The following is a 24174-nucleotide window of genomic DNA, read 5'->3' as shown; positions in this document are numbered from 1 at the left end:
TGATATATTTTTTCAGAATTTACCCCTTTTGAGTCATGTGTTAATGAACACAATTATAAAATTATTTTTTACTCTGTAATCTTGTTTTTGTCCTGTCTTTTATACTTTTCTTTATTTATTAGGGTAAATTTGAAAGCAAATTTATATGTGAAATATGCGAATTAATAATTATATGCGATATTTTTGATGAAAAATGTGATAAGGAATAGTAGTAACAGTGGTAATTTTTGCCTTTTATTTTCATCAAAAAAAGCATCTAAAAATGATGATCATCAAACCAAACAAGCATGTTCTCTTACATGTGGAGATTTTAATTTGTTCTAGGGGCTCGGTGTGCAATGTGTTGCTGACATCCTGCGAGGATGGTGTGTGTAGGTTGTGGTCAGAGACCTTGCTGCCGGAAGACAGCCTGCTTGGAGGACAGATCTCTGAGAACACACAATCCTTCAGCTCCAGCCTGCCAGGCCTGGCAGGCAATAAGGACAAGATACAACATGCTTTGGAGGTACATTTACTTAGACATTCAAATCGGACCAGAAGTAAAGAAAAAACATAAACTATATATGATTTCAGATAGATGAGTTACTTAAACTTGTCTGTTTTATTTTTGTGCTTTGCTTGATTAGTCGATCCACCACCTGAAGCATCTGCGTCGGGGCCGGCGACGGTCTTCTGCTCTGGTGGCACATAGCGAGCTGCTGCCCTCTCAGCTTGGCACACAGGACACACACACTCACCGCCACATCGCTCATCATGCTAATGCCCTGTGTCACTTCCATATCTCAGCCAGTATTAACCCCAACACAGGTATGGTCTCCTGTTACTGGAGATAAATCAGCCCTCAATACATTCAGAGAAATATTTTCTTTTCTCACTATATTCATCCATGTTCATCCATGTATATCTTCCTCCTCCTACTTCCCATTTGCTCTATCAGATATTCCATTAGTGCTGGCTGATTCTGCAGTGTTCAACCCAGATGATGGCACTGGAGGTGGAGGCTTTGTGGTTCACTGGCTCAACAATAAGGACCTCAGCTTCACTTCCTCCATGGAACTTTTTATGCTGCAACTCCGTAAGTTCTCTGAACAGCAACTGGAGCAGACAACTGAGGACCCCCTGGACCCTGAGGGATCCCCTTTGAAGTTTGACTTTGGTATGACCCACGACCAATTCAACACACATTCCTTAAAAGGCAAGACGAAGCCAGTTTATTTATATAGTATATTTCATGCCTAAAGGCAACCCAAAGTGCTTTACACATTACATAGGCACACAAGACGGAAATAAACACCATAAGCAAACAAATTTACAGAGAATAAAAACAATAAAATCAAATAGCAAAAGCCTACAGAGTAAAAACAATCAAAAGCACACAAAATAAAAACCATGAGACAGATTAACAAATAAAGCTGAGAACTGATTAAAAGCAAAAGTAGACAGGTAGGCTTTTAGTTTGGATTTTAAAGTAGTCACCTTTGTCTCAAGTCTGTCTCAAGTTGTCATTCCGCTTCACCATGTTTAGTTTTGATTTTCTTTTTTTTTTTTTTTTTTTACCTTTCTAGACCTGGACGAAATGTCTGACAAAGCCTCCTCAGAACACGGTGAAGAGGGTGAGCAGGGGGAACAGGGCAGCACCAAGGCATCCTCCCCGGGATCCAGCTCCAGCATGCCTTTGCCCTCTATGCTGCTGGAGAGGAAGATGGAGACTCTGACCACAGAGTGGAATAAGAGCCCAGACATGCTGTTCACTATCCATCCTGCTGATGGATCTTTCCTGGTTTGGCATGTGAAGTACTTGGATGAATTCAACCAGGGCATCTTCAGACAGGTGCAGGTGAGCAGAAAATCAAGAATATAAAAAAAATAAACATCCTGCTTGTAATTTCCACAAGTAAGTGAGACACATTTTTCAAGTTTGTGTCTCATGCTTTAAATTCAGTCGTGGCTGTGATCACTTGCTCACTCATTCGTACACAGCAGCAGCAGTATAGCTGTAGTTAAACTCTTGTCTAAAATGCAAGGTGACTCAGCACCCCAGCCTCATGTAAGACTCCTTACACACCTTGTGTTTTTTTGCTCTGGGTGAGAGGCATTGGCACAGTGAGAGGCACAGTTTAAACATTAAATAGCTTTTCTGTAAAATGCACCCCATTGTCATTTTTGCAATTTTTGGGTCGTAATATGCAATAAGCTGTCTATGTGTATGGTTCAGTTGTGAGCATGACCTAACAAACCAGATTAAATCTTGTTAATTTTGCTACTGATGAACTAAAGAGCCGATGTCACATTGGTATAAATTGCTAATTAGGTCTCTATAAGGTTGAGGGACTGTAGAGAATACGTCCTTGTGTTCCTAATATTTCCTTCCAACTCTCCCACCAGGTGTCCTTCTCCTCCCGCATTCCGGTGGCGTTTCCTACAGGTGATGCCAACTCACTGAGTAAAAACATCCTGATGTATGCCTGCACTTTGAGTGATGGTGGGAATGGAAGGGCAGGGGAGCAGGGAAGGATGGTCCAACGTGTCTCCCACTCTGCTTCGGCATCGGCGGGCTTGGGTTCACCCGCTCTGGCCTCCCCTCTCAACCCTCACCCTGGTATCAGTCCTGCAGTCATGATGGTCTCCAAGCATGTTGATGGATCTCTCAACCAGGTAAAACTTGGAAAAATTGCGCTGTACGTGGGGCATGTGAGGCACCATTTTTTCTTGTCTGGCTCTGTGGGTATTTGTTTATAAATAAATAATGTTTGATCTAGGTGTTCCCAGAAACATAGATACTTTACTTTACTTACTTCAACCCTGTGTATAATTTTGGCGTCATAGCCATAAATTAATGAATTGTATTGTAATTGCATGTTTGTGTGTGTTCAGCCTTCCCAGCCCTCGCTAAATAATTTTGGTCTTCTCTGTCTGCAGTGGGCAGTGACATTTGCTGAGCGTTCCGCCTTCTCCAATGTGTTGACCGTGTCTCACAAGTTCCGGTACTGCGGCCACCGCTTTCATCTGAACGACCAAGCCTGCCACACAGTGCTGCCACTGCTGCTGACATCCTCTCACCATAACGCTCTGCTCACCCCTCCCTCGGCTCCTTGCAGCCTAGAAGGAGAGCAGCCTCCTACCTTCCCCATACCAAAGGGACTTTCCAGGTATAGAAAAGATGCACGGCAGAGAAATACAAGAGAATAAATAAGAAAAAGAGGATGGCAAGAAAGAATAGCAAAGGATCACATGGTTGAAATGCCCCTAGGTACTGCTTATGAAGTAATGGTCTCATTGTTTTCTGCATGAAACTTGAGTTCTAATCATGTCTTACTCAATCATTAGCAGGAAGCAGCTTCGTAATGCCGCTACAAGGACCTTCCATGACCCCAACGCCATCTATAGTGAGCTGATCTTGTGGAGGGTGGACCATATTGGACCCCTGTCTTGCACTGGCGGGGTCTCTGAATTAGCACGTATCAACTCTCTTCACACCTCTGCCTTCAGCAATGTTGCTTGGCTGCCTACACTAGTACCCAGCTCTGTACTCGGTAAACGCGCTATGGTTTTTTTTGTTTTTTTTTAGTGTGGTGAAAATTTTAACCTCATTGATGAATGACAGTACAGAAACATTGTTGTTTTAAGAAAATAATCATTAAGAACATAAGAGGAAGTTCCACTGTTGCTATATCATCCTAACTTCTGCATGTCAGTTTTGCATAACGAACTGAACTGTTTCTTCCTCATTATGTCTTTCATGATGTAAACATATTTTTATGACTGTTTTTAACAACAAGTACATTCATTTTCCAATTAAGTTCCAGCCATATTGATCCAAATTTCTTTGGATAAATATGTGTATGTGGAAAAATAGTAATTAATATATTCATTGGCACTGCGGTACTTTCCTACGAACGTTGTGTTGTGTCCTTCAGGAACTTACTGTAACAGTGCCAGCGCCTGCTTTGTGGCGTCAGATGGTAAAAACCTGCGTCTCTATCAGGCTGTGGTGGATGCCAGAAAGCTATTGGATGAGCTGTCAGATCCTGAAACGTCTGTAAGTGGACACATGCAGTCATCACTGCATAATGTTATTGTTCAGTGGGATATTATAACCTTTGTTCAGTCAGATTTATGCATGTGGATCTTCATGTCATATAGTTCAGATATTAAAGTCTTATTATTGGCCAGTTTTTCAACATCTGTGATGCTGCCTTTATTTATCAATATTACTGAAGCGCAAGACAGCACTGCACCATCTACACCAGACATTTATTAAAATGATGCTATTTCTTCGTAAATATAATTCTTCTATCTGTTGCTTTATAAATACCACAAGACTGCATTACCATGTACTAAATGGATATTTAACCATTTTTTAAATGTGTCTCTGTTTAGAAACTGGTGGGCGAAGTGTTCAACATTGTCAGCCAGCAGTCCACTGCCAGACCTGGATGTATCATAGAGCTGGATGTCATTACAAACCAGGTTAGCAGCTGCTCTGTGTTTTTCCTGAAAACTTCTGATTAATAGACATAGGAACATCCTTAACGCTATTTCCATGTGCATCCAGTGTGGCGCCAACACCCAGCTGCTGCATGTCTTCCAAGAGGACTTCATTCTGGGTTACAAGCCCCAGAAGGAAGCATACACACCGACCTTTCCGTGTGGTGAAGGTAGAGCGAGCTGCAGAATTAAAACTCTGTGTTCATCTGTTTCCTAATACTGTTTCAAACGTGGTTGTGAGAAGCAGACAGTGATGTAATTTTACTATATCTAGATTATCAACCTGCACCATTCTCTGAGAAGTTCTTCCTGGTGGTGATAGAAAAGGATCTCAACAGGAACTCTGTCCTGCAGATGTGGCACCTGCACCTCAAGTCTGTGCAGGCCTGTGTTGGTAAGTGCAGGGTACACGGTTTTTGGCATAACTGAAAGTGAAAGCTTGGATTTTAAATATGAAGCCTTCCTTTATGTCTACATCAAATGGCCTCTACTGGTGTTTCAACCAACTATAAGCTTCCTGTGTCTCTGTGTCCAGATGAGCCAAGCCCAGATTATAGCTTCCAAAGCCAGCTAATGGTGCCCAATCAAGTCGTGAATGCCGACTCATCTCCGGAGACCTCTCCTATCAGACCCCTGCCACGGTCAGCCTCAACAGCCAACTTGCAATCAGCGAGCAAACTCATCCTCAGCTCCAAGCTGGTGTACAGCAAGCGGCTCGACCTGCCCCATGGAGTGGAGGTTACAAGGGCCACCCCCTCTGCAGGTTGGGATGGTTGTCACATATGTGACTCACATCATCTTGTTGTTGCCGAATTAAAAGGAATGTGTAAACTCAGTTCTACATGCTTTGCAGTAACCTGCTTGAATTTTTTTGATTTTTTTCTTTTTTGTACCTGTTCTCATTTCTAGGACATCTGAGTTCCTCCTCTATCTACCCTGTGTGCCTGGCTCCATACCTGATTGTTACTACCTGTTCTGACTCTCGCGTGCGGTTCTGGCACTGTGCCGTGGAGTGTGATGACGGGTTCAGCGAAGATGACCAGGACAACCGGGTGTACCGCTGGGAGCCCTGGGCCCTGATGAATGAGGAGGAAGACAACAACAGCGCTGTGTGTGTGTCAGGACGGCCTGTAGCTGTGTCCTGCTCCTACACCGGCAGGCTGGCAGTGGCCTTTAAAAAGCCACGACAAGGACAGGTAGGAAGTTCACATTTGGCTTTCTAATGGCATTTTCAGTATATTGTACCAAAAACTTACAGGGAATTCATTTAACTGTGCCAATTACCTTGAGGTGGAATATGGCAATAAAAATGTAAATGCAATGAATGAACATTCTATGGCTGCATGCCAGTCCTCTTAAAAACTAGGTAACAATTTCATATATCAGCATAAGAATACATATTTATGTAAAGATTGATTAGGGAGGAACTTTATCAGATAAACATAGGCATAATGTATGTCATACATTGCAGTGCATTTAAAATCTGTGATAACAGTTATTATCCATTAGTGAAAATGGGATACAAATTGACTATGTGAACATCCTGTAGCTGGTCCGTATTTGCAGTATATGGAGTTGGATTCACAGTATCCACAGTATATTCAGATGTGACATGTTATTAGAAATCAGACATTTTAAGAAAGCGCTCATCTTGTCTTCAGTTGCAGGGTTCTAGAGAGGACTTCTCCATGCATGTGTCCATCTATGAATGTGAGTCAACTGGCGGCTCAGAGTGGGTTCTAGAGCAAACTCTCCACCTGGACGACTTCACCAGACCCACGTCAACCCTGGATCCCAGAGTCAGTGTGGACTCAAACCTCTTTGTCTACAGCAGGTCAGTAGAGAGGTGTGTTTGTACCATGTTAACTATGGTGTGTATGAGTGCTATAAGTTGATAATTTTGTCTATGGCAGGTCTGACCTGTACATGAGCAGAGATCATAGCTCTCCCAACATAAAGCACTACGTCCACCTGGACTGGCTGTCAAAGGAGGATGGATCTCACATCCTGACTGTGGGAGTTGGATCCAACATTCTCATGTACGGCCGCATCTCTGGCATGGTCAATGAGCAGACTAGCAGCAAAGAAGGGGTGGCTGTCATCACCCTTCCTCTGGGGGGCAGTATCAAACAGGGGATCCGCTCACGCTGGATCCTGCTTCGGTCCGTGTTTCTCCTGTCCTCGGTGGACGGCACACCGTCTCTGCCAGTCTCCCTGTCCTGGGTGAGGGACGGCATCCTGGTGATAGGCATGGACTGTGAAATGCATGTGTATGCCCAGTGGCATCAGGACAAGAAGCCTGGTGAGGGAGAGGATGGCAGCTTATCCTCAGCAGACATTGCCGGAGGTCAATCCGCAGGTTCCTCCTCAGTCTTTGAAGGGAGAACCAGGTCTAAGAGTGTGTTTGAAGGGAGTGCAGTCGTGGACGAGGCTCTTCGTGCCCCAGCAGGACTTCAGGAAGGGGGACTGTTTGAGGCAGCTCACTCGCTGTCCCCGACTCTACCCCAGTATCATCCCACCCAGCTGCTGGAACTCATGGACCTGGGCAAGGTCCGCCGGGCTAAGGTGAGTCTGTTTCTGACTCATTCATTGACTCAAGAGTATACCCAAAAGGGTAATTTAAAGCTCTCATTTATTTTTTTAGAAAAAACAAACATTCAGTCTCTAATAGTTAAGAGTATAGTAAGGCCCACCTTTTCTGGATTAGACTGATGAAAAACACATATGTTGAATAGATAAACATGGTAATGGGATGATCTAGCTTATCCCACCTGATTGTACTGTTTGCTGTATTACCCACTGCTCTTTTATATATTAGGCCATCCTTGCTCACCTAGTCAAGTGTATTGCTGGGGAAGTTGCTGTGGTGAGGGATGTGGAGGCAGGTGAAGGCGGAGCCAGAAGACACCTGTCCCGGACCATCAGTGTGACTGGCAGCACAGCAAAAGACACCATTGTGGCTGGCCGCGACGGTGGCAGGGACTACACTGAGATCAACTCCATCCCTCCCTTGCCGCTCTATTCCCTCATGTTGGCTGACCTAGACACCTCGTACAAGGGAGCTGAAGAGGCTGCTAAGGGAGCAAAGATGGCCGACGTTGACGGAGCCCAGAAATCCACCGAAGACCAGTATTCTGACCTCTTCCAGGTAGGTGGAGTAAAGAGAGCTCTGATTTAGTTGTTAAAGGTGCAGTCCTAACTCCTTTCTTCCTGTGTGAACAGGTGCCAACAGTTACCACAGATGACTTTGTGAACTTTGCCACCGACAAACCAGAGAAGAAGTCTCGAGTTATCAACCTCTCTCAATATGGACCTACCTACTTTGGACCAGAGCATGCTCAGGTATTGCTTTATATTTTAGAAAGGGGTCTCACTTATAAAAGAGGGGAATTGCACTTTTAATTCAGGCTATTTAGGCTAACAGGTTGTCAACTCTGTGATACCATAGGAATAACAGTACAATGACATGGATGACAATATTGTGGTGATCTTGAGGTTTAATTTCTATAAGGGCAGCAATGGGGAGGACACATGACTTTCATAACATGACAGTAATAAGATAATCTGAACACACGTAATCCAGTTGTATCAGGTTAATTTAGTTTCTCAATGAGGATGTGTCATACAAGGTAATGAGAATATTAAGACTGGGTAATATCAAAAAAATTTGGAGTCTTGGCTGTCATTGTAAATTCCATCAGTACATCATGACTGTATTCTTTCATCAGTCTGTTGTTTTGAATTTTTCATGAGTCTCCTTCATCACTTTCTTCCTTCATGTGTCCAGGTCTTATCCAGTCACCTCATGCACTCCAGCCTACCAGGACTGACCAGACTTGAGCAGATGTTTTTGGTGGCCTTGGCTGATACTGTTGCAACCACCAGTGCTGAAGTTGCCAGCTCCACTGATCAGCAGTACACAGGTACAGTTTTTTGTATGTATGGGTGATAGTCATATTTTGATATGCATAGTAGATTACAGAACAGTAAATATAATATATCGCACCACATTAAACTACCATATATTGCAGTCACACAGAACTCAAACGTTTAACCGTCCACAATATCATTTGGTTAGTTCGATGGATAAATTAAGTATTACCTTATTTTGTGTAAGGATAAATGATGCTTGCGTTGTCTAACCAGTCCATGAACTTTTACCTTTAGTAAGAGATGATATTTCATTAAAGTTGACGCAAGGTTACAGACATAAAAGCTGTGCATGATTTATCTTAATTGTGTGTTGCTAGATAAAGTTAATCTTTAGCCATCAAATTTTTATCAACATAAACAGCAATGTTTGTACTGTTCCTCTTCAACTATATCTAAACAGACAATGCACTTTTTCTCAAATTTTCCATCCTATTTATTTAGTCTTTTGAGAGGAAGACATTAGCAGGTTGTTCCAGGGCTAAGTAAGCACAGAGAGGGTAAGAAGGTTCAGGGACAAGAGGCACAGTCTCTGACAGCATCACTTGAACTCAAGTGATACTGGAGTTTTAAAGGGCTTTGTTCTCAGGCTGCCATTTTAGAATGGAGAACACAGTGGTCTTTGAATTGACGATAACAACGCTGACAACTCTGTGGTGTCATGTTTGTGTAGGCGCTGAGGCTCTCGATGAATGTGGACTGAGGTACCTGCTGGCCATGCGTCTTCATACTTGCCTGCTCACCTCCCTACCCCCCCTCTACCGCATGCAGCTGCTCCACCAGGGTAAAACACACAGCACATGATACTGTTGCTGTGACAAAAATAAATGTGGTTTGATACCACAATAATACCACTAAATTGTCATTTATTGGTTATGAGATGCAGATTTCTAGTGCATTTAATCTTGGTATTGAACTTCAAACATCTTGCTCTTCTCCTTCTAATTTTGTGGCAGGCCTGTCAACATGCCACTTTGCATGGGCCTTCCACTCAGAGGCCGAAGAGGAGCTGCTGAACATGATCCCAGCCATGCAGAGAGGTGACCCGCAGTGGTCTGAGCTCAGAGCTGTTGGAGTGGGTTGGTGGATACGCAACATCAACACTCTGCGGAAAATGGTGGAGAAGGTACGAAGCCAAAATTCAGACAAATAGATACGTAGTAAGTAGTTTTGGGTTTTTGTTTTTTTTTTTGTTTTTTTTTTTAAAGTAGCACCTGCTGATGCAAAAACAATATGCTTTAATTTCTGGTGTTTTATTGATTGAGTACACAGTTTCTTTTCCGTTGCCTGCTGCTACGTTTTAGAGACACCGCAGTTGAAGCAGTGTATCTCAACAAAACAAAACATTATAAGATTTGAAAATTCAAGTCATTTGAACCCCCCCCCCCCGTAGTTAAGCCATTAACCTTACTCTTTGACTGCAAAATTGAAAGGCAGTGTGACTTTTGTTGTATCTGCAAACATACATTTTTCTCTGTAGTAACCAACTGTCCAACTGTAGGTTCTACAGGACAGTCTACATTTATAATGATAGCAGCTAGGATTATCTTGAAGAGCAATTCAAGTAGCAAATAGTTAATGTATGTAGGTTTTTAACAGTAGCTAAATAACATTTGTACTGATTTGCAGTGTTATGCTATTTTCAATCCTTGATTTGTAATTGAAATACATATAACATCATTGTAGTCAGTAAGTGAAAATCTGAATGAGTTTAGTAACTGTAACCTTTGTGTGTAATCAGTTAGGTAAAGCTGCGTTCCAGAGACACAGCGATCCTTTAGATGCTGCTCTGTTTTACTTGGCCATGAAGAAGAAAGCTGTCCTGTGGGGGCTCTTCAGGTAGCACATAGTTTCTGAACACATCATTATTTTGAACTGAGTTATTGTCTAAAAGTGATGTTTCCCACATAACCTTCATGGGAATGCTGAGACATGTGGTTTTCTTCTCTCAGGTCTCAGCATGATGAGAAGATGACTCAGTTCTTCAAGAACAACTTCAGTGAAGACCGTTGGCGGAAGGCAGCTCTGAAAAATGCTTTCTCCCTTCTGGGAAAGCAGCGCTTTGAACAGTCCGCTGCCTTCTTCCTGCTGGCTGGCTCACTCAAAGACGCCATAGAGGTGTGAACAGCACACACACTTTTACACTCAGCAACACACAAGATACACAGACATAGCTTGTAAGTGTTGAGTCTGCTCCATCTCCCAATTTCAATTTCCCTAACTGTGGAAAATAGACATAGCCTTGTTTTATGATGAGAAGATGAGAAGAAGGTGTATCTTTATGAGTCAAATCAAAACATCACTAATAATGCAGATATCTGTTGCTGAGAGCACCTTTAATTCACAGAGTAAAGTCTAAATTACACTGATAAGAGGCATAAAAAGCCTACATAGTTTTCCTTGGCCAGGGATTTTCATATCTCATAGTCAAAATACACAGATAGCCAAAAAAAAAGAAACAGAAACAGGAGCTTTGTGTGCTTCAGTGCTACGTATTGGTTGCAGTAGAAACTAATACTTCAAAATTCCTAAATTTTCTGCACTGCAATTGCTTACTTAGTGACATTTCTTACTTAAACTGCAGTGTTAACACAATTCCGCCTCTCTTCTGCTGTTCTGTGATGTGTAGGTGTTAATGGAGAAGATGGAGGATCTCCAGTTAGCCATGATAGTAGCAAGGCTGTATGAGGCTGACTTTGAGAATTCATCCACCTGCCAAGGCCTCCTTTATGAGAAGGTCCTGGGTTGTAACAGAGACGGAAGTGGTTACCACTGTTCTAGACTGCACCCTGACCCTTTCCTCCGCAGCATAGCCTACTGGATCATGAAGGATTACACCCGCGCCCTGGACACACTGTTGGAGCGAATCCCCAAAGAGGATGATGAGAACCCTGGTCAGTTGGTTGCAAATATTTCAGTGATACTTCAGTATTTGCTTGGCTGATTATGTGCATTGTGTGCCACACTGCAATTTTTCTTCTACATTTTTTTCATCTGTTATTGTTAGATGTGATGGTGAAATCATGCAACCCGGTGGTGTTCAGTTTCTATAACTACCTGAGAACACACCCTCTGATTATCCGTCGCCACTTCGCAAATCCAGAGGGCACAGCAACAACTGTGGGCCTCACTGCTGAGAAGAGCTGCACTGATGAGATCAACCTCATAGAACGCAAACTGTTCTTCACCACTGCCAATGCACACTTCAAGGTGAGTTCATCGATAATATGGCCACTCACTCCACTCCAGTTCTTCTGATGCAAATGTAAACTTTTATATACCGCTCTCCTAGTCTGAGAAAAATGTTTACAAAAGCAAATGTTTGGACGTGGTTTGAATCGTATCTAAATCTTTTACAGGTGGGCTGTCCAGTTCTGGCTTTGGAAGTACTCTCCAAGATTCCCAAAATTACCAAGAAATCTGGCTCTTCACCTCTCAGCAAAGCTTCATCCAAGGCCAACTTGAGCTCAAGCCAGCCCCTGGAAAACGGCACCCAGGGAGGAACAGACTGGAGCTCTCCTGCAGCCCCCGCTAATGCCTGGGGAGGAAATGATGGCTTCGGTGGCTTGGATTGGAGCCAGCCTGTGGTCAAGGTGGATGAAGATGAGCTGAAGCTTGACTGGGGAGATGACAAGGAAGATGATGAAGATGATGATGACGGTCTGACCATGAAGAAACCAGAGCCTGAGATCAAAGCAGAGGGAGGCTCAGACAGAGGTGGCACCAAACTGCAACGAGAAAACTCACTGGTAGGAATAATATATCGAGAAATCATCAGAACCATTACAAAAACTGCAATGAATATGGGTTAGAATGAGTGGAAATACTACACTTTATTGCTCTAGTTCAAGTCATTAATTGTATTATCATCATCATCACAATGTGAATGTGTGGGATAAACATATTACAAAAATCATCTTCTTGAAATGTGAAGAGTAAGAAAAATGATTTGCCAGATGGAGCCCCAGCTAGCCTGACCATAGTTGTTCCTCATTGTGCAGACTTAGTATTATATATTTCTACGTTTGAACCTGTCAGCAAACACACATTCAGTTATTTTATTGTCATATGTAGGCAAATCATGGCCTAGTACAGTCCCTATACTGAGACTCAACCAAAGGTTTTGCATTCAAATGAAATTATTTTGTATTTAACAGCTGAACTGGCATCACACTGGGCCAGAAAGAGGTCAGATGTGTTCAGAGATGAGACCATAGATATGACCATATCTGTAATTCATTTCAGAGTATTTTTCTGAAAGGTTCTCAGTGGAATTTACATAAGCAAAAAGAAAAAGAAAACATCTTTTTTTTGTGAAATTTGCACCCAGGAAGCCTGCAGAATGTGTACATGCAGACTTGAATGTTGCCAAAGGTCAGTGGTTCTGCAAAGTGCGATCTTTTTTCTTTAACACTCTCATATACATCTCTTATAATTCAGAGCGAGTCAGAGGTGGACGTCATAGCAGAGCAGCTGAAGTTCCGTGCCTGTCTGAAAATCCTGATGACAGAGCTGCGTACGCTGGCTACCGGCTTTGAGGTGGATGGAGGGAAGCTCCGCTTTCAGCTCTACAGTTGGCTGGAGAAAGAGATTGCAGCCATGCATAAGATCTGCAACTACAAGGTGAACACTTTGACAATATTTGATTACACAGCGTTATATTGGTGCTTCCTGGTTGACCATAGTTAGTCACCATAAATTCACTTAACACAAAGGTGGAGGGTAAGGAAGAAGATTCAGAGGTGGAGCGCTGGGGAGAGCGGACAGCATCAGTGGACATATCAGATGAGGCCCTGGACCATTCAGAGGCCGGAGCCTACGAGCGTCACCAGATGGAACGACGTCGTCTTCAGGCCAAACAGCAGCACTCCGAGAGGCGCAAGGCGTGGCTGAGGAAGAACCAGGCCCTGCTGAGGGTGTTTCTGTCCTACTGCAGCCTTCATGGAGCCAAGGGAGGAGGAGTCACCTCTGTTCGCATGGAGCTTCTGTTCCTTCTGCAGGAGAGCCAACAGGTACACTTACACGCTCAGAGACACATACGTTACGTAGTTCTGCTGCATTAACGCAAAACAATTTCTCTTCAGCCACATCAAAACCGGTGTAATCTACTTCTCTAATCTTGTCTTCTCACACTGTAGGAACTCACAGTTAAGCAGCTGCAGTCTCCTCTGCCTCTGCCAACTACGCTGCCTCTGCTATCTGCTTGCATTGCCCCCACCAAGACGGTCATAGCTAATCCTGTTCTCCACCTCAGCAACCACATTCATGACATTCTCCACACCATCACACACATGGAGGCCCCGCCGCACCCTGACTTCATGGATGATCGGGTCAGAACTCAAAAATTAACCTAACCTTAGACTTTGCATAGAATCTTTCTCACAGTCTTTGTTTTTGATGTTGAATGAGTAAAATGTGTGTGTCTTTCACCCTCAGGTAAATGCTCTGCACACACTAGCAGCATCTCTGTCGGCTTGCATCTATCAAGCACTGTGTGACAGCCACAGCTACAGGTAACAGTGCCTGTAGCTTCAACTGTGTCACTGAGATTTTTTTAGCCTCCTTGAAAACATAAATGGCTTCCTGACCACATCCTGACTCTAGCTGAGACATCTTGTCATTTCATTCTAGAAAAGAAAGCCATTGAGCATTGGTTCTCATACTGTTGAACATACAGTACATGTTTTGCGAGGTCGTGGCTGACGGTTTACCTGTTGCCTTTGCAGCAGCCAAACAGAGGCCAACCAGTTTACAGGGATGGTTTACCAGGGCCTGTTGCTCAGTGAGAGGAAACGACTCCGCACAGAAAGCATCGAAGAGCACATAACACCCAACTCTGCTCCCGCTCAGTGGCCAGGTAACAAACTCCCCACTCTTTGTGAGGTTAGAGTGAGTTAGACTCTGTACTTTGCTATCAGGGGCTGACTCTTGATTTATTTTGATTATTTTGTCATGATATTCGCAGAAGTAGTTTTAATGAGACTGAAGATAAGTTAGAGGATATTCCAGGGTCCTCACAGAATGCGTAGGATGTGTGTGTGTGTGTACATGTGTGTGTGCACGTGTGTGCATCAAAGACATGACTGAGAGAAAAAAGCAGAGGAAGAGGCAGAGCAGAACAAGACAGGCAATCTGTGTTTATGCAGAGAGGCAGATGGTTTTCTATAATAGGAGCTTCATGGCCTCTGGGAAGGAAGCGGAAAGACAGACTGATCGCACCATCATGCAAATGTTTCATAAATGTGTTCTGTGTTGGTCAGAGATAGCATTTTGTTCTGCTGTAAAAGGTTTTTTTTTTGTGTGTGTGAATAACAGGGTTACTCTTTTACGCAAATGCCATGTTGTGTTTGTGTGTGTGTCCTCTCTCTGCAGGTGTGTCGTCCCTGATTTCTCTGTTGACGTCTGCCAGAGAGGAGGACCAGCCGAGACTCAGCGCGCTGCTGTGTGAAGCGGTTGTGGCTGTTTATCTCTCGCTGCTTATCCATGGCCTGGGCACTCACAGCAGCAACGAACTCTTTCGTCTGGCAGCACATCCCCTCAACAACCGCATGTGGGCCGCCGTCTTTGGAGGAGGGGCCAAAGTTATTATTAAGCCAAAGAGGCCCGAGGCCCCACCAGGTAGAATTATTGTTTTGTAGCTAGTTACTGACGCCTTTATTTCCATCATCATGTCCATCTTTGTCTTTTGTCTTCCTCTCTGGTCTTTGTAATCTGTCCCTGTAGTCTCTTTGCCGTTGTCCTCTTGTGCTACATCTGTTGACTTTCTATACCTGGATTTATCTCAGATCTGAGGCAGCGCTCCGTCCCTCTGGCCTGTCTACATAGTTACATATACATACACTTAGTCCTGTCCTGTTGGTGCTCCTAAGGTGCTGCCGCTGCCACTGCTGTATAGTGTCTTGTTTGTGTATGCCCTCTGCCCTGTGTCCCAGTGCCAGCTGATTTTGAGGCGGCCAGGCCAGAGGAGTCTCAGGACACAGGAAGACCTGAGCAGAGCAGCCTCACCCCAAACCCCACTCCCATCCCCACTGAAACCCAGCGCCCCAAACGACCCCCTCTTCCACTTTCTAGGGGAGATGGGTTGGGCACTTTGGCACCAGCAGCTAAGACCAGCTGTGAGTAACTGAGCTGGTGGATTGCAGTGCTGGTTTGCAGGATTGCAGTGCATGGTAACTGTACAGGTTTGCATTGTTGCAGATGCTTGACTTATCCTTCTCTCAGCTACTACTGAATGCCATTACAAACACCAAAGCACACTAACACTATGAAGACAGAAGTCATCTGTACTCAGTGTTATGACAAACCAATAGCTGTGTGTGTCGGCATAAGTGTGTGTGTGTGCGTGTGTGTGTGTGTGTGTGTGTGTGTGCGTGCGTGCACTGCATGTACATGTTGTAATGTCCTCTGTGCTCATCTCACTGTGTCATTCCCATTGTGCCACTGAAGCAACAGCTGGGCCTAGCAAGGAGTGTTCAGAGGACAAGGCTGAACAGCCCGTTCAGACTAAATCTCAATCTGAGACAAAAGAAGGTACATCTTGAGAGATTATTAGGCTAATGAAATATTGCTGTAGAGCTGGAACTGCATGACTAGCTCTGTTTAGTCCAGTTTGTAGCATTAAATGTTTAAAAAGAATTTGAGTGGACCAGTTTTGCTGTGAATCAGTAGTTTGTAGTTGAGATGATAATAGACTTGACAGTAGCTCTTGTGTGACTTGAGTCAGCTGTTTGTCAGACTTGTAGATTTCTAGAAATTAAGCCCTTTCCTGAATAGGTGTGCTGTACAAGTCTAAATGTGATGACTGATCCTGACAGTGCTCGTTCATATTCATTAGGCCAAAGTAATCTGTGCTCACAAAGTATTTGTGGAGGAGGAAGATATGGGCTGGCATTTAGACTCTTTATCACTGTCTGAGAGAACTCTCAGCAAAGCCAAGAGTCTTTTCAAGAGCTGCTTAGTCGGATCTTAAATGCCAGATACTGATAAAAATCACTTTGGCAAATGTTAAAACTCTGCCCCTTTTGAGCATCGCTGCAAACTTGCATGCATGCCACAAACACACAGGCATACGCAAATGTCACACACTAATGCCCCCTGTCATGCTCTAATTTTAAACAAAATGCACATGTTACAGTCACCAGTCTCATTGTGTTTGCCTCCTTCAAGTGCTGTGGATACATAAAAAACTGCTCAACAAATTCGCCATCATTGTTTGATGTGTGTATTTGTGTTTATTTCGTGCTACATACTACATGAAATATGTGCTGATCCAATTATATTGTTATGTGTGTAGTATCTGTGTGTCTGACTGCACTGTCTACTCTGGTTTGTGTCTTGTCTTGTTTTGTCTGGTGCGATGCCAGAGATAATCACCCAGGATAATGGTGCAGGTTTGTGCACAACCTAGTGTGTCTTGCCCTGTGCTTCCATCCTAAATGTTTGTATTTGTGCATTTGTTTCTCTCTTTCCCAAGTTTCTTTTGTGTGCTACGACTGATCAAATTCACGGGATTCAAAGTTATATTTTCGTATTTCGTCGTGGTTTTGGTAAGATTGAGGTGAAGTTTCAGTATTAATAATTCAGCACTCTGTGGATCCCCCTGAAATTCTTTGACCTTCTTTTGGCTTTAAAGTGGCGCTGAGTCTCAGCTCATCATCCTTATTTGTACTAAACTGCAGCACGCTGCAGTTTGCTGCAAAACTGATGTGTGAGTTCATCGTGTTTGAAAGATACAATCTCTTTTCTCTTCTCCAAGTGGCTCCCCCTCAGCCCCCAGCGGAGGATGTGGATCGATACAGACGCAGGTTCAACATGAGGATGCTCGTTCCTGGACGCCCTGTAAAGGAGACACCAGCCACACCACCTCCTGTTCCCACAGAGAGACCAGCATATAGAGAAAAATTCATTCCCCCAGAGCTGAGCATGTGGGACTACTTTGTGGCAAAAGTAAGGCATTAAATGCTACATTTGTGTAAACGGCAGATGAGATCTATGTTTCACAGTCTGCCTAATTTCATTCGCTTTTTCTCTTCCGTCCCTATTTCCTCCCTCTCAGCCCTTCCTGCCGTTCTCAGACAGCAATGCCCTGTGTGATTCAGACGAAAGTGGCGCAGAGGATGATGAGGATGATGATGATGCCTTCCTTTCCGACACACAGATGACGGAGCACTCGGACCCCAACTCCTACAGGTAGGGCTCACCCTCTTTTGATTTTCTGCCACCTGATTTAGAGGCTGTGCTTGACATTTTGAGATTTCTGTTTGTTTGTCTATGTGGTACGTAGCTGGGCTCTGATCCGCCTCGTCATGGTGAAACTGGCTCATCACAATGTCAAGAACTTCCTCCCTCTCACTGGTCTTGACTTCACAGGTACACTCCCGTCTTGTTATGAGCAGCACCTTAAATGTGAATATATAGTAAGATTTGTTCTTTATGTAGATACACTGAAATATTTATATATAATATTGAAAATTCAGAAAGAAACTCTTCCTCCACAGACCTGCCAGTCACCTCCCCTCTAAGCAACGCTGTGCTAAAGACTTTAGAGAACTGGGAACAGCTTCTGCTGGAGCGAATGAACAAGTTTGACGGCCCACCTCCCAACTACATCAACACTTACCCAACCGACCTCAGTGCGGGAGGTGGCCCCGCCATACTGCGACACAAGGCCATGCTGGAGCCAGACAACACACCCTTCAAGTCAGTATTGCATCCTATTCAGCATACGAAAAAGGGGAGACACATTCTCACACTAGGGTGCCGTGATGGAGAGCAGCAACTAAATTTAGCTTTACTTTAGAAATTCGGATTAGATTATTCAAATCATTACAGCGATACTTAGTGACTGTAGCACAGAAAACTTGCAAATATGAAATCATAAATACCACTACCCCTAAAATGCATTGCCCTAGAAACATTTGAGTAACAGTAAGCACCATTTAGCAAACAGGAGCAAATCTCAAGATACATTTTGACTTTAAGGACAGAAAAGAAATACAGTTGCTGTTGTCAGTTGCAAATTAAGTTTAGGTTAGTTTATTGTATAACTAATGTTTTAAATACTTTGGCTCCAAAAAAATAAAGGATTACACACCCAAAGCACATTTTTGCTATAAGTTTTACTCACTTCACCGAGTGATTTCATTGCGTTATATCAGTATTCTACAGCACGCAGCAGTAGTTTTGTTTGTTTGGTGGTTCACATAGTGTGGATAATTAATTTCAAATTCAGTAATACAGAGGAAGGGAAACTAGTAAACTCAATTTGAACTCACTTCGCTCTTTCTGTATCAGTAGTGATTGCATGCTTTTCACACAGCACACAGACACAAATATGTCAAAAATTTCTGTCACAAATGCATAAAATGTCTTTCTGTCCGTTTGTGCTTTTCTTACAGGACAAAGAACCACCAGTCCTTTCCAGCACGACGTCTTTGGCATTTCCTCGTCAAACAGGAAATTCTTCAGGAGACTTTGATCCGTTACATCTTTACTAAGAAGAGGAAGCAGAGTGAGGTCAGCAGCGCACATGCATGATAAAGAAATTTGGCTTTTTTCTTTTTTTTTTTCCTAATTTCAGTGTGTTTCATGATTAAACCCAACATTGTTTTATTTAACAAGTTCCATATTTATACCATAATGTGTGCATTTTAATTTGGTTTTTTGTGAACTTCCCCCCCACACAAGTACAATATTGGCCCACATATAATACTATATTCTCTGAAGCTACAATTTTTAAATGATTACCCCCGACTGGCTTGAATCGTTGTAACTAAAAGCAGTCAGAGAAACTCCTTCTGCATCTAAGAACTTGTGTAGTGTAATGTGTATTATAAAAGGTGATATTTTTTTACATTTATAAGCAATAATGTCAGTTTATATATATATTCTTTATTTTAATGTGACTGTTAGTCATCATTTCTTTGTCAAAGACATTATATATGGGCCAATGCTGTATGTATTTTAATTTCACCTCAGTTCTTTTAGCACGACACGTCTACAGTAGGTTACCCATAAGAATGAAACACAGAATCTACATGTCATCCACACAGTCTACTGCACTGCAAGACACTTGAGCATGGAGTTGAGTATTTATCTTTGCTAGAGCCCTTTAAACACTGATCATTTGCCTAATTGAGAGACTGCCTGACATAAATTTACATGCCTGTGCAACATGCCTTACACATGTAACTAAATCCATCACACAGAGAAGTGCTCACAAAGCATTTATCTCTGTTGTTGATGTTTTTATTATTGTCGTTATCATTGCTTTGACTCCTTGGGCATCTTTAACCAAAGTACAAGATGGTTCACGGCCTTCTATGATGTCTGGAAGTATTCATTATTATATAATCACTTCTATGACAGGCTGCCACTGTAGCTACCAGGTCCCAGATGCTTAGTTTCCTGAACGTTACAACATTCATTCCGTAACCAGAGCACTTCAAATGAAACTGTAGCTGTCAGATCCATTTTTCATCCGGCTACATGACTGTTGCTCCATGCTAATGAGATGGACTACATTTAGACTTACTTTTTATCACTGACCGATCCTGTCAACCTTTTACATTTTCTTTTCATTCCATGTTTTATTTTTCTCTGTTTGTGCATGTGTTTTGTGTCGTGCCGTGTTTTTGTGTTCTGTGTCTATATTGCCTCTGTGTGTGTTGTGTAGTCTGTAGAGAACCATATGGACCATGTAAGCCCAAACTGCATAGCAGGAGCTAGCAGTCCCCAGAAGGTAGTATCATTTACTGTACCAGCCCAGGCCCTGGCTCTGTCTGTCTTTCTGTCTGTGTGGGAGAGTCACTGCGAAGCCAAGCTGGAAGGAGCAAGTGCATTAAAATTTGAAAGCGCTGCAGTGCACCAGTTGCACAGGGTTTAAGTTTGTAGTTCTAAAGCTGCTTCTGATTAACAGTGGGTGAAGCTCTTGATGTCTCTGCCTTGACTTGGCTTGATAGTGACTGCTCTACCAAATATTTCTGGCATAAAATCTACTCAAGGCTTAAAAGCTTCGATCTAACGTTTAATCTTTCCCTCTCACTGGGACACCTGTGGCATCCACTCACTTAACCTCACGTCCAGTCCCTACCAATAACACGTCTCCCTGTGTTTCTCACGCCTTTTTCCTCTCTAGCTGGACTGATTCTGCTGGATAAAAAAAAAGCAAATTAAAAAAAGCTCCCCTCAGGAGCCTTGGCATATACTGTAGACCTACTAACGTGCATGCTCACTGTCAGGGTTGCGTAAGGCTTGCCAGTCATGCAGGGTGTTGACACCTGAATCAACAGTCAAAACGGTCATTATTTAATTGTATATCTTTACACTTGACATTTTCCAATGACTACTCCTCTCCCCCAGTGAATGTGGCTGTTTTTTCTGGTACCTTAATGTGAAAGGGGAAGTTTTTCTGCTTCTGTTTCTGTATTCATAGAAAGATTTATCATAACATAAACAGTAGTTATAAAAAAAATCACCTTCTAAACATATTCTAAATTTTCCACTCAGTGGCCCTGGAGACCCCCCCCCACACACACACACACACACACACACAGACACACACACTTTAGCTTTAATTTCATTTGAAAATTTAACTTTGATTCACCATGTTTTCTCGGCTTTTCCAGGTGGAGGCAGATCTGGGCTACCCAGGAGGAAAAGCTAAAATCATTCATAAGGAATCTGATATCATCATGGCATTTGCCATAAATAAGGTAAGCTAAGTGTGTGAAAGAGAGCTAATATTAATGAGAGGTACTTTGTTTTGGGAGTACGTACACAGTCTTTAACAAGAACCTTCCTCAGTATTATCCAATGCATACCAGTTGCTTTCAAGAAAATATGAGCAAACTTTTGCAATGTCCACCATTTAATGTTGACTTATCTTCACTCTCTCCCTGCCTCCCTCCATTTCAAGGCTAACTCCAACGAGATAGTGTTGGCCTCCACTCATGATGTCCAGGAGGTGGACGTTTCTAGTCTGGTGGCTGTACAGCCCTACACCTGGATAGGGGAGGACTTTGATAAAGAGTCTCGGAGGTGAGGGCCAGTCATCTGTGGTGTCATGCCAAATATTTGGCCTTCCCCATGAGGGTTGGTAAAATACATGCTTTTGCTAAATACCAACAGCAATAAAGCTGTTATCTCTCCTCTCTTACTTTCTGTTGGTCGATACTCAATAATAAAGGGCTTGGACACACACACACACACACGCACATACTAACATACATAAACAGTTAAATGCAGTGTGAACTGAGAAGCAGAAGGTTTTCTCTACATAGTTACAATGCAGGCCTGCGGTGATATTAAATATATATTTATAAAATGATGTAAAAGGGGCGGCACGGTGGTGCAGTGGTTAGCACTGTCACCTCAGGGTTCCAGGTTTGAACCCCGGTCTGGGCCCTTATGTGTGCAGTTTGCATGTTCTCCCTGTGCCTGCGTGGGTTTTCTCTGGGTACTCCGGCTTCCTCTCACAATCTCAAAAACATGCACGTTAGGTTAACTGGCTACTCTACATCGCCCCTAGGTGTGAGTGTGTGGTTGTGTTTCTTTGTGTGTCAGCCCTGCGATTGATTGATGACCCTCCGAAGGGTGAATCCCGCCTGTTGCCCATAGTCAGCTGGGATAGGCTCCAGCTCCCCCGTGACCCTGTAACAAATTATATAATATCTAATAATCTTATAATTATGTTATAAGATAATGGGAAGTGGTTAAAAAATGTGATATTTAAGAATTCTAAGCCACATCATCCCTACTGGTTTTCCTCCATGCTCTCATATTTTGGCAGATATAGTGGTATTAAATTTCATTCTCTCTGGTATTTTGCGTGTGAATAGCTCGCTGAGTCTGTGTACTTCGTCCATGTTTTAAACATCTGTCCAAAAACATTCTCAGTAAGGCATTATGGTTGTGTTTTGTTTTACAGCTCTGACGACATAGACCATCGCTCTTCTCATACCAACATTGCCCAGGCTAGTTCTGTCCCCTTTGCGCCTCCACAGATGCCGGTCTCTGCATCCATGCCTTGGCTCGGCAGTGGACAAACCAGCATGGGAGCCAGTGTGGTAAGGGGTCTGTGCACCTCAAACACAGACATACACAAACACAGCTAAGCCAGGCAGTAATCGGGGTCTGCGCTTCTCAGTTTTAGCCAGCAGGAGGACACTGAGTTCTGTTTTGGAGCCTATGGACAGCATTGAATCTGTGCTACCCCTCTGCAGTATGATTTCAAAACATCCTGTGCTCCACAATAGACTTTAGTAAAATTAAATGGATATAATTTTAAGGGAATGTTTATATTTTTAATTCTTATCATTGTCGAGCCAAACTCAACCGTGCCGTCTAAACAGTTTTCCTGCTGAGTCTGTGAAGGCTGATACGAGGAGGGGGTGTGTTTGCATGACAGAGATGGGCTCACATAAACACAGATAGCAGCAGCTCTCACAGCCGGCGACCCAAGGTGCAGATTTGCGTCACAATTACATGCAGTCAGGGTTCTCCATGTCCCAGCCGTGTTGATAAATGTTGAGTGTGATACCATAAACAAGACAGGACAGACAGTGTGTCACCGGTTCAATTAATTACAGAAGGGGCTTTCTTGAGTGTGCGCTGGTTAGTTAAGATCCTTACTGTTTAATGTCTTCGTTAAGTTAAGTTAGGAGTTAAGTTAAGAGTTTGTTGATCCTCGCCTTCGGATATTGATCATATTATATGATATATTTAAGAGGTTTATTACTGGTCTTTCAGTCTATAGCACTGCATAATTAAATTGTAAGGAATCACTGCAGTGAATGTATGTCAAATCACTGATTAGTCCTTATAAACACTGTAGGACTTGGACTTGGATAAGTCAAACCAACAATATTGAAAAAATACAAAATGCAAATGTTTTCTTCTGCTGAAAACATAAACACTATAAAGGTTAGACAGTTGAAATGCGTGAGAGTTGATGTCAGTGAAGGTGAAAACTCTGAAAGCAGATGAAATAAGCTGAAGTTTGACGTGTATGATCGTAATGCAGCGTATGAATATTCAAATGTTCTGGTCACTTTTGTTGGTGAGCAGCCATCCAGTGTTCAGCGTGCAGGAGAGAACTTTGTGTTTTTAAATTATAACCAAGACCAAACCCTGACTTTTATCAAAAAACTAATGAGTAGTAAGTCAACACCTGGACATCATGCATTACAGGATGTATTGATTTATTGTATTGTTTTAATTGTTTTCCAGATTATGAAGAGAAATCTAAATAATGTGAAGAGAATGACATCCCATCCCATCTATCAGTATTGTAAGTGCCTACACTGAAGCTTCTGTATAGCACATCGTCACCTGTAAATATTTTTGATCAGTTTTTGGTTAATTCCTTTTTTGTGTTTGTTACTTTTCCTTTCTGTTTGTGTGTATGTGTGTGTGTGTGTGTGTGTGTGTGTGTGTGTGTGTCTCAGACATGACAGGGGCTCAGGACGGTAGTGTGAGAATGTTTGAATGGAACAGACCTCAGCAGCTCATTTGCTTCAGACAAGCAGGCAACGCAAGAGTCACCCGGCTCTATTTTAACTCCCAAGGCAATAAGGTACAAACACACACACACACACCACTCACATGCACACACTGCAACGCCTGTGTTTTGTCTATTAGGTGTGACTGTCCTGATGGCTCTGTTCTTTCCTTGTAGTGTGGAGTTGCTGATGGAGAGGGCTTCCTCAGTCTCTGGCAGGTCAACCAGACATCGTCCAACCCCAAGCCCTACCTGGT

General features: G+C 43.0%; 1 protein-coding gene across 10 annotated transcripts in view; it reads left to right on the top strand.

Moving 5' to 3' along the window:
• The window catches only part of dmxl2 (Dmx-like 2), a 39269-nt gene that overhangs the window by 11594 nt on the left and 3501 nt on the right, over positions 1-24174 (top strand). For 2 of the 10 annotated variants that reach the window (XM_046392417.1, XM_046392400.1), the window contains exons 8-52: positions 325-505; positions 627-807; positions 938-1156; positions 1566-1837; positions 2386-2655; positions 2920-3149; positions 3328-3533; positions 3918-4039; positions 4381-4470; positions 4556-4658; positions 4763-4882; positions 5024-5251; positions 5398-5684; positions 6150-6322; positions 6402-7053; positions 7307-7636; positions 7711-7830; positions 8276-8411; positions 9092-9202; positions 9375-9544; positions 10160-10257; positions 10371-10536; positions 11048-11312; positions 11426-11628; positions 11778-12167; positions 12859-13041; positions 13134-13430; positions 13557-13748; positions 13855-13931; positions 14145-14275; positions 14791-15036; positions 15351-15533; positions 15865-15948; positions 17174-17364; positions 17474-17607; positions 17702-17787; positions 17916-18117; positions 18816-18933; positions 20093-20158; positions 21045-21131; positions 21335-21456; positions 22346-22484; positions 23647-23707; positions 23865-23992; positions 24095-24172. In XM_046392417.1, coding sequence (XP_046248373.1) covers positions 325-505; positions 627-807; positions 938-1156; positions 1566-1837; positions 2386-2655; positions 2920-3149; positions 3328-3533; positions 3918-4039; positions 4381-4470; positions 4556-4658; positions 4763-4882; positions 5024-5251; positions 5398-5684; positions 6150-6322; positions 6402-7053; positions 7307-7636; positions 7711-7830; positions 8276-8411; positions 9092-9202; positions 9375-9544; positions 10160-10257; positions 10371-10536; positions 11048-11312; positions 11426-11628; positions 11778-12167; positions 12859-13041; positions 13134-13430; positions 13557-13748; positions 13855-13931; positions 14145-14275; positions 14791-15036; positions 15351-15533; positions 15865-15948; positions 17174-17364; positions 17474-17607; positions 17702-17787; positions 17916-18117; positions 18816-18933; positions 20093-20158; positions 21045-21131; positions 21335-21456; positions 22346-22484; positions 23647-23707; positions 23865-23992; positions 24095-24172 — 8128 coding nt within the window. The remainder of the gene's footprint in view (positions 1-324; positions 506-626; positions 808-937; positions 1157-1565; positions 1838-2385; positions 2656-2919; positions 3150-3327; positions 3534-3917; positions 4040-4380; positions 4471-4555; positions 4659-4762; positions 4883-5023; positions 5252-5397; positions 5685-6149; positions 6323-6401; positions 7054-7306; positions 7637-7710; positions 7831-8275; positions 8412-9091; positions 9203-9374; positions 9545-10159; positions 10258-10370; positions 10537-11047; positions 11313-11425; positions 11629-11777; positions 12168-12858; positions 13042-13133; positions 13431-13556; positions 13749-13854; positions 13932-14144; positions 14276-14790; positions 15037-15350; positions 15534-15864; positions 15949-17173; positions 17365-17473; positions 17608-17701; positions 17788-17915; positions 18118-18815; positions 18934-20092; positions 20159-21044; positions 21132-21334; positions 21457-22345; positions 22485-23646; positions 23708-23864; positions 23993-24094; positions 24173-24174) is intronic. The other 8 variants (XM_046392409.1, XM_046392426.1, XM_046392467.1 and 5 more) reach the window with 8 other exon arrangements.

Source organism: Scatophagus argus, chromosome 1, assembly GCF_020382885.2.
Source record: "Scatophagus argus isolate fScaArg1 chromosome 1, fScaArg1.pri, whole genome shotgun sequence".
Taxonomy (NCBI): domain Eukaryota; kingdom Metazoa; phylum Chordata; class Actinopteri; family Scatophagidae; genus Scatophagus; species Scatophagus argus.
This window is presented reverse-complemented; position numbering and strand designations above follow the sequence as displayed.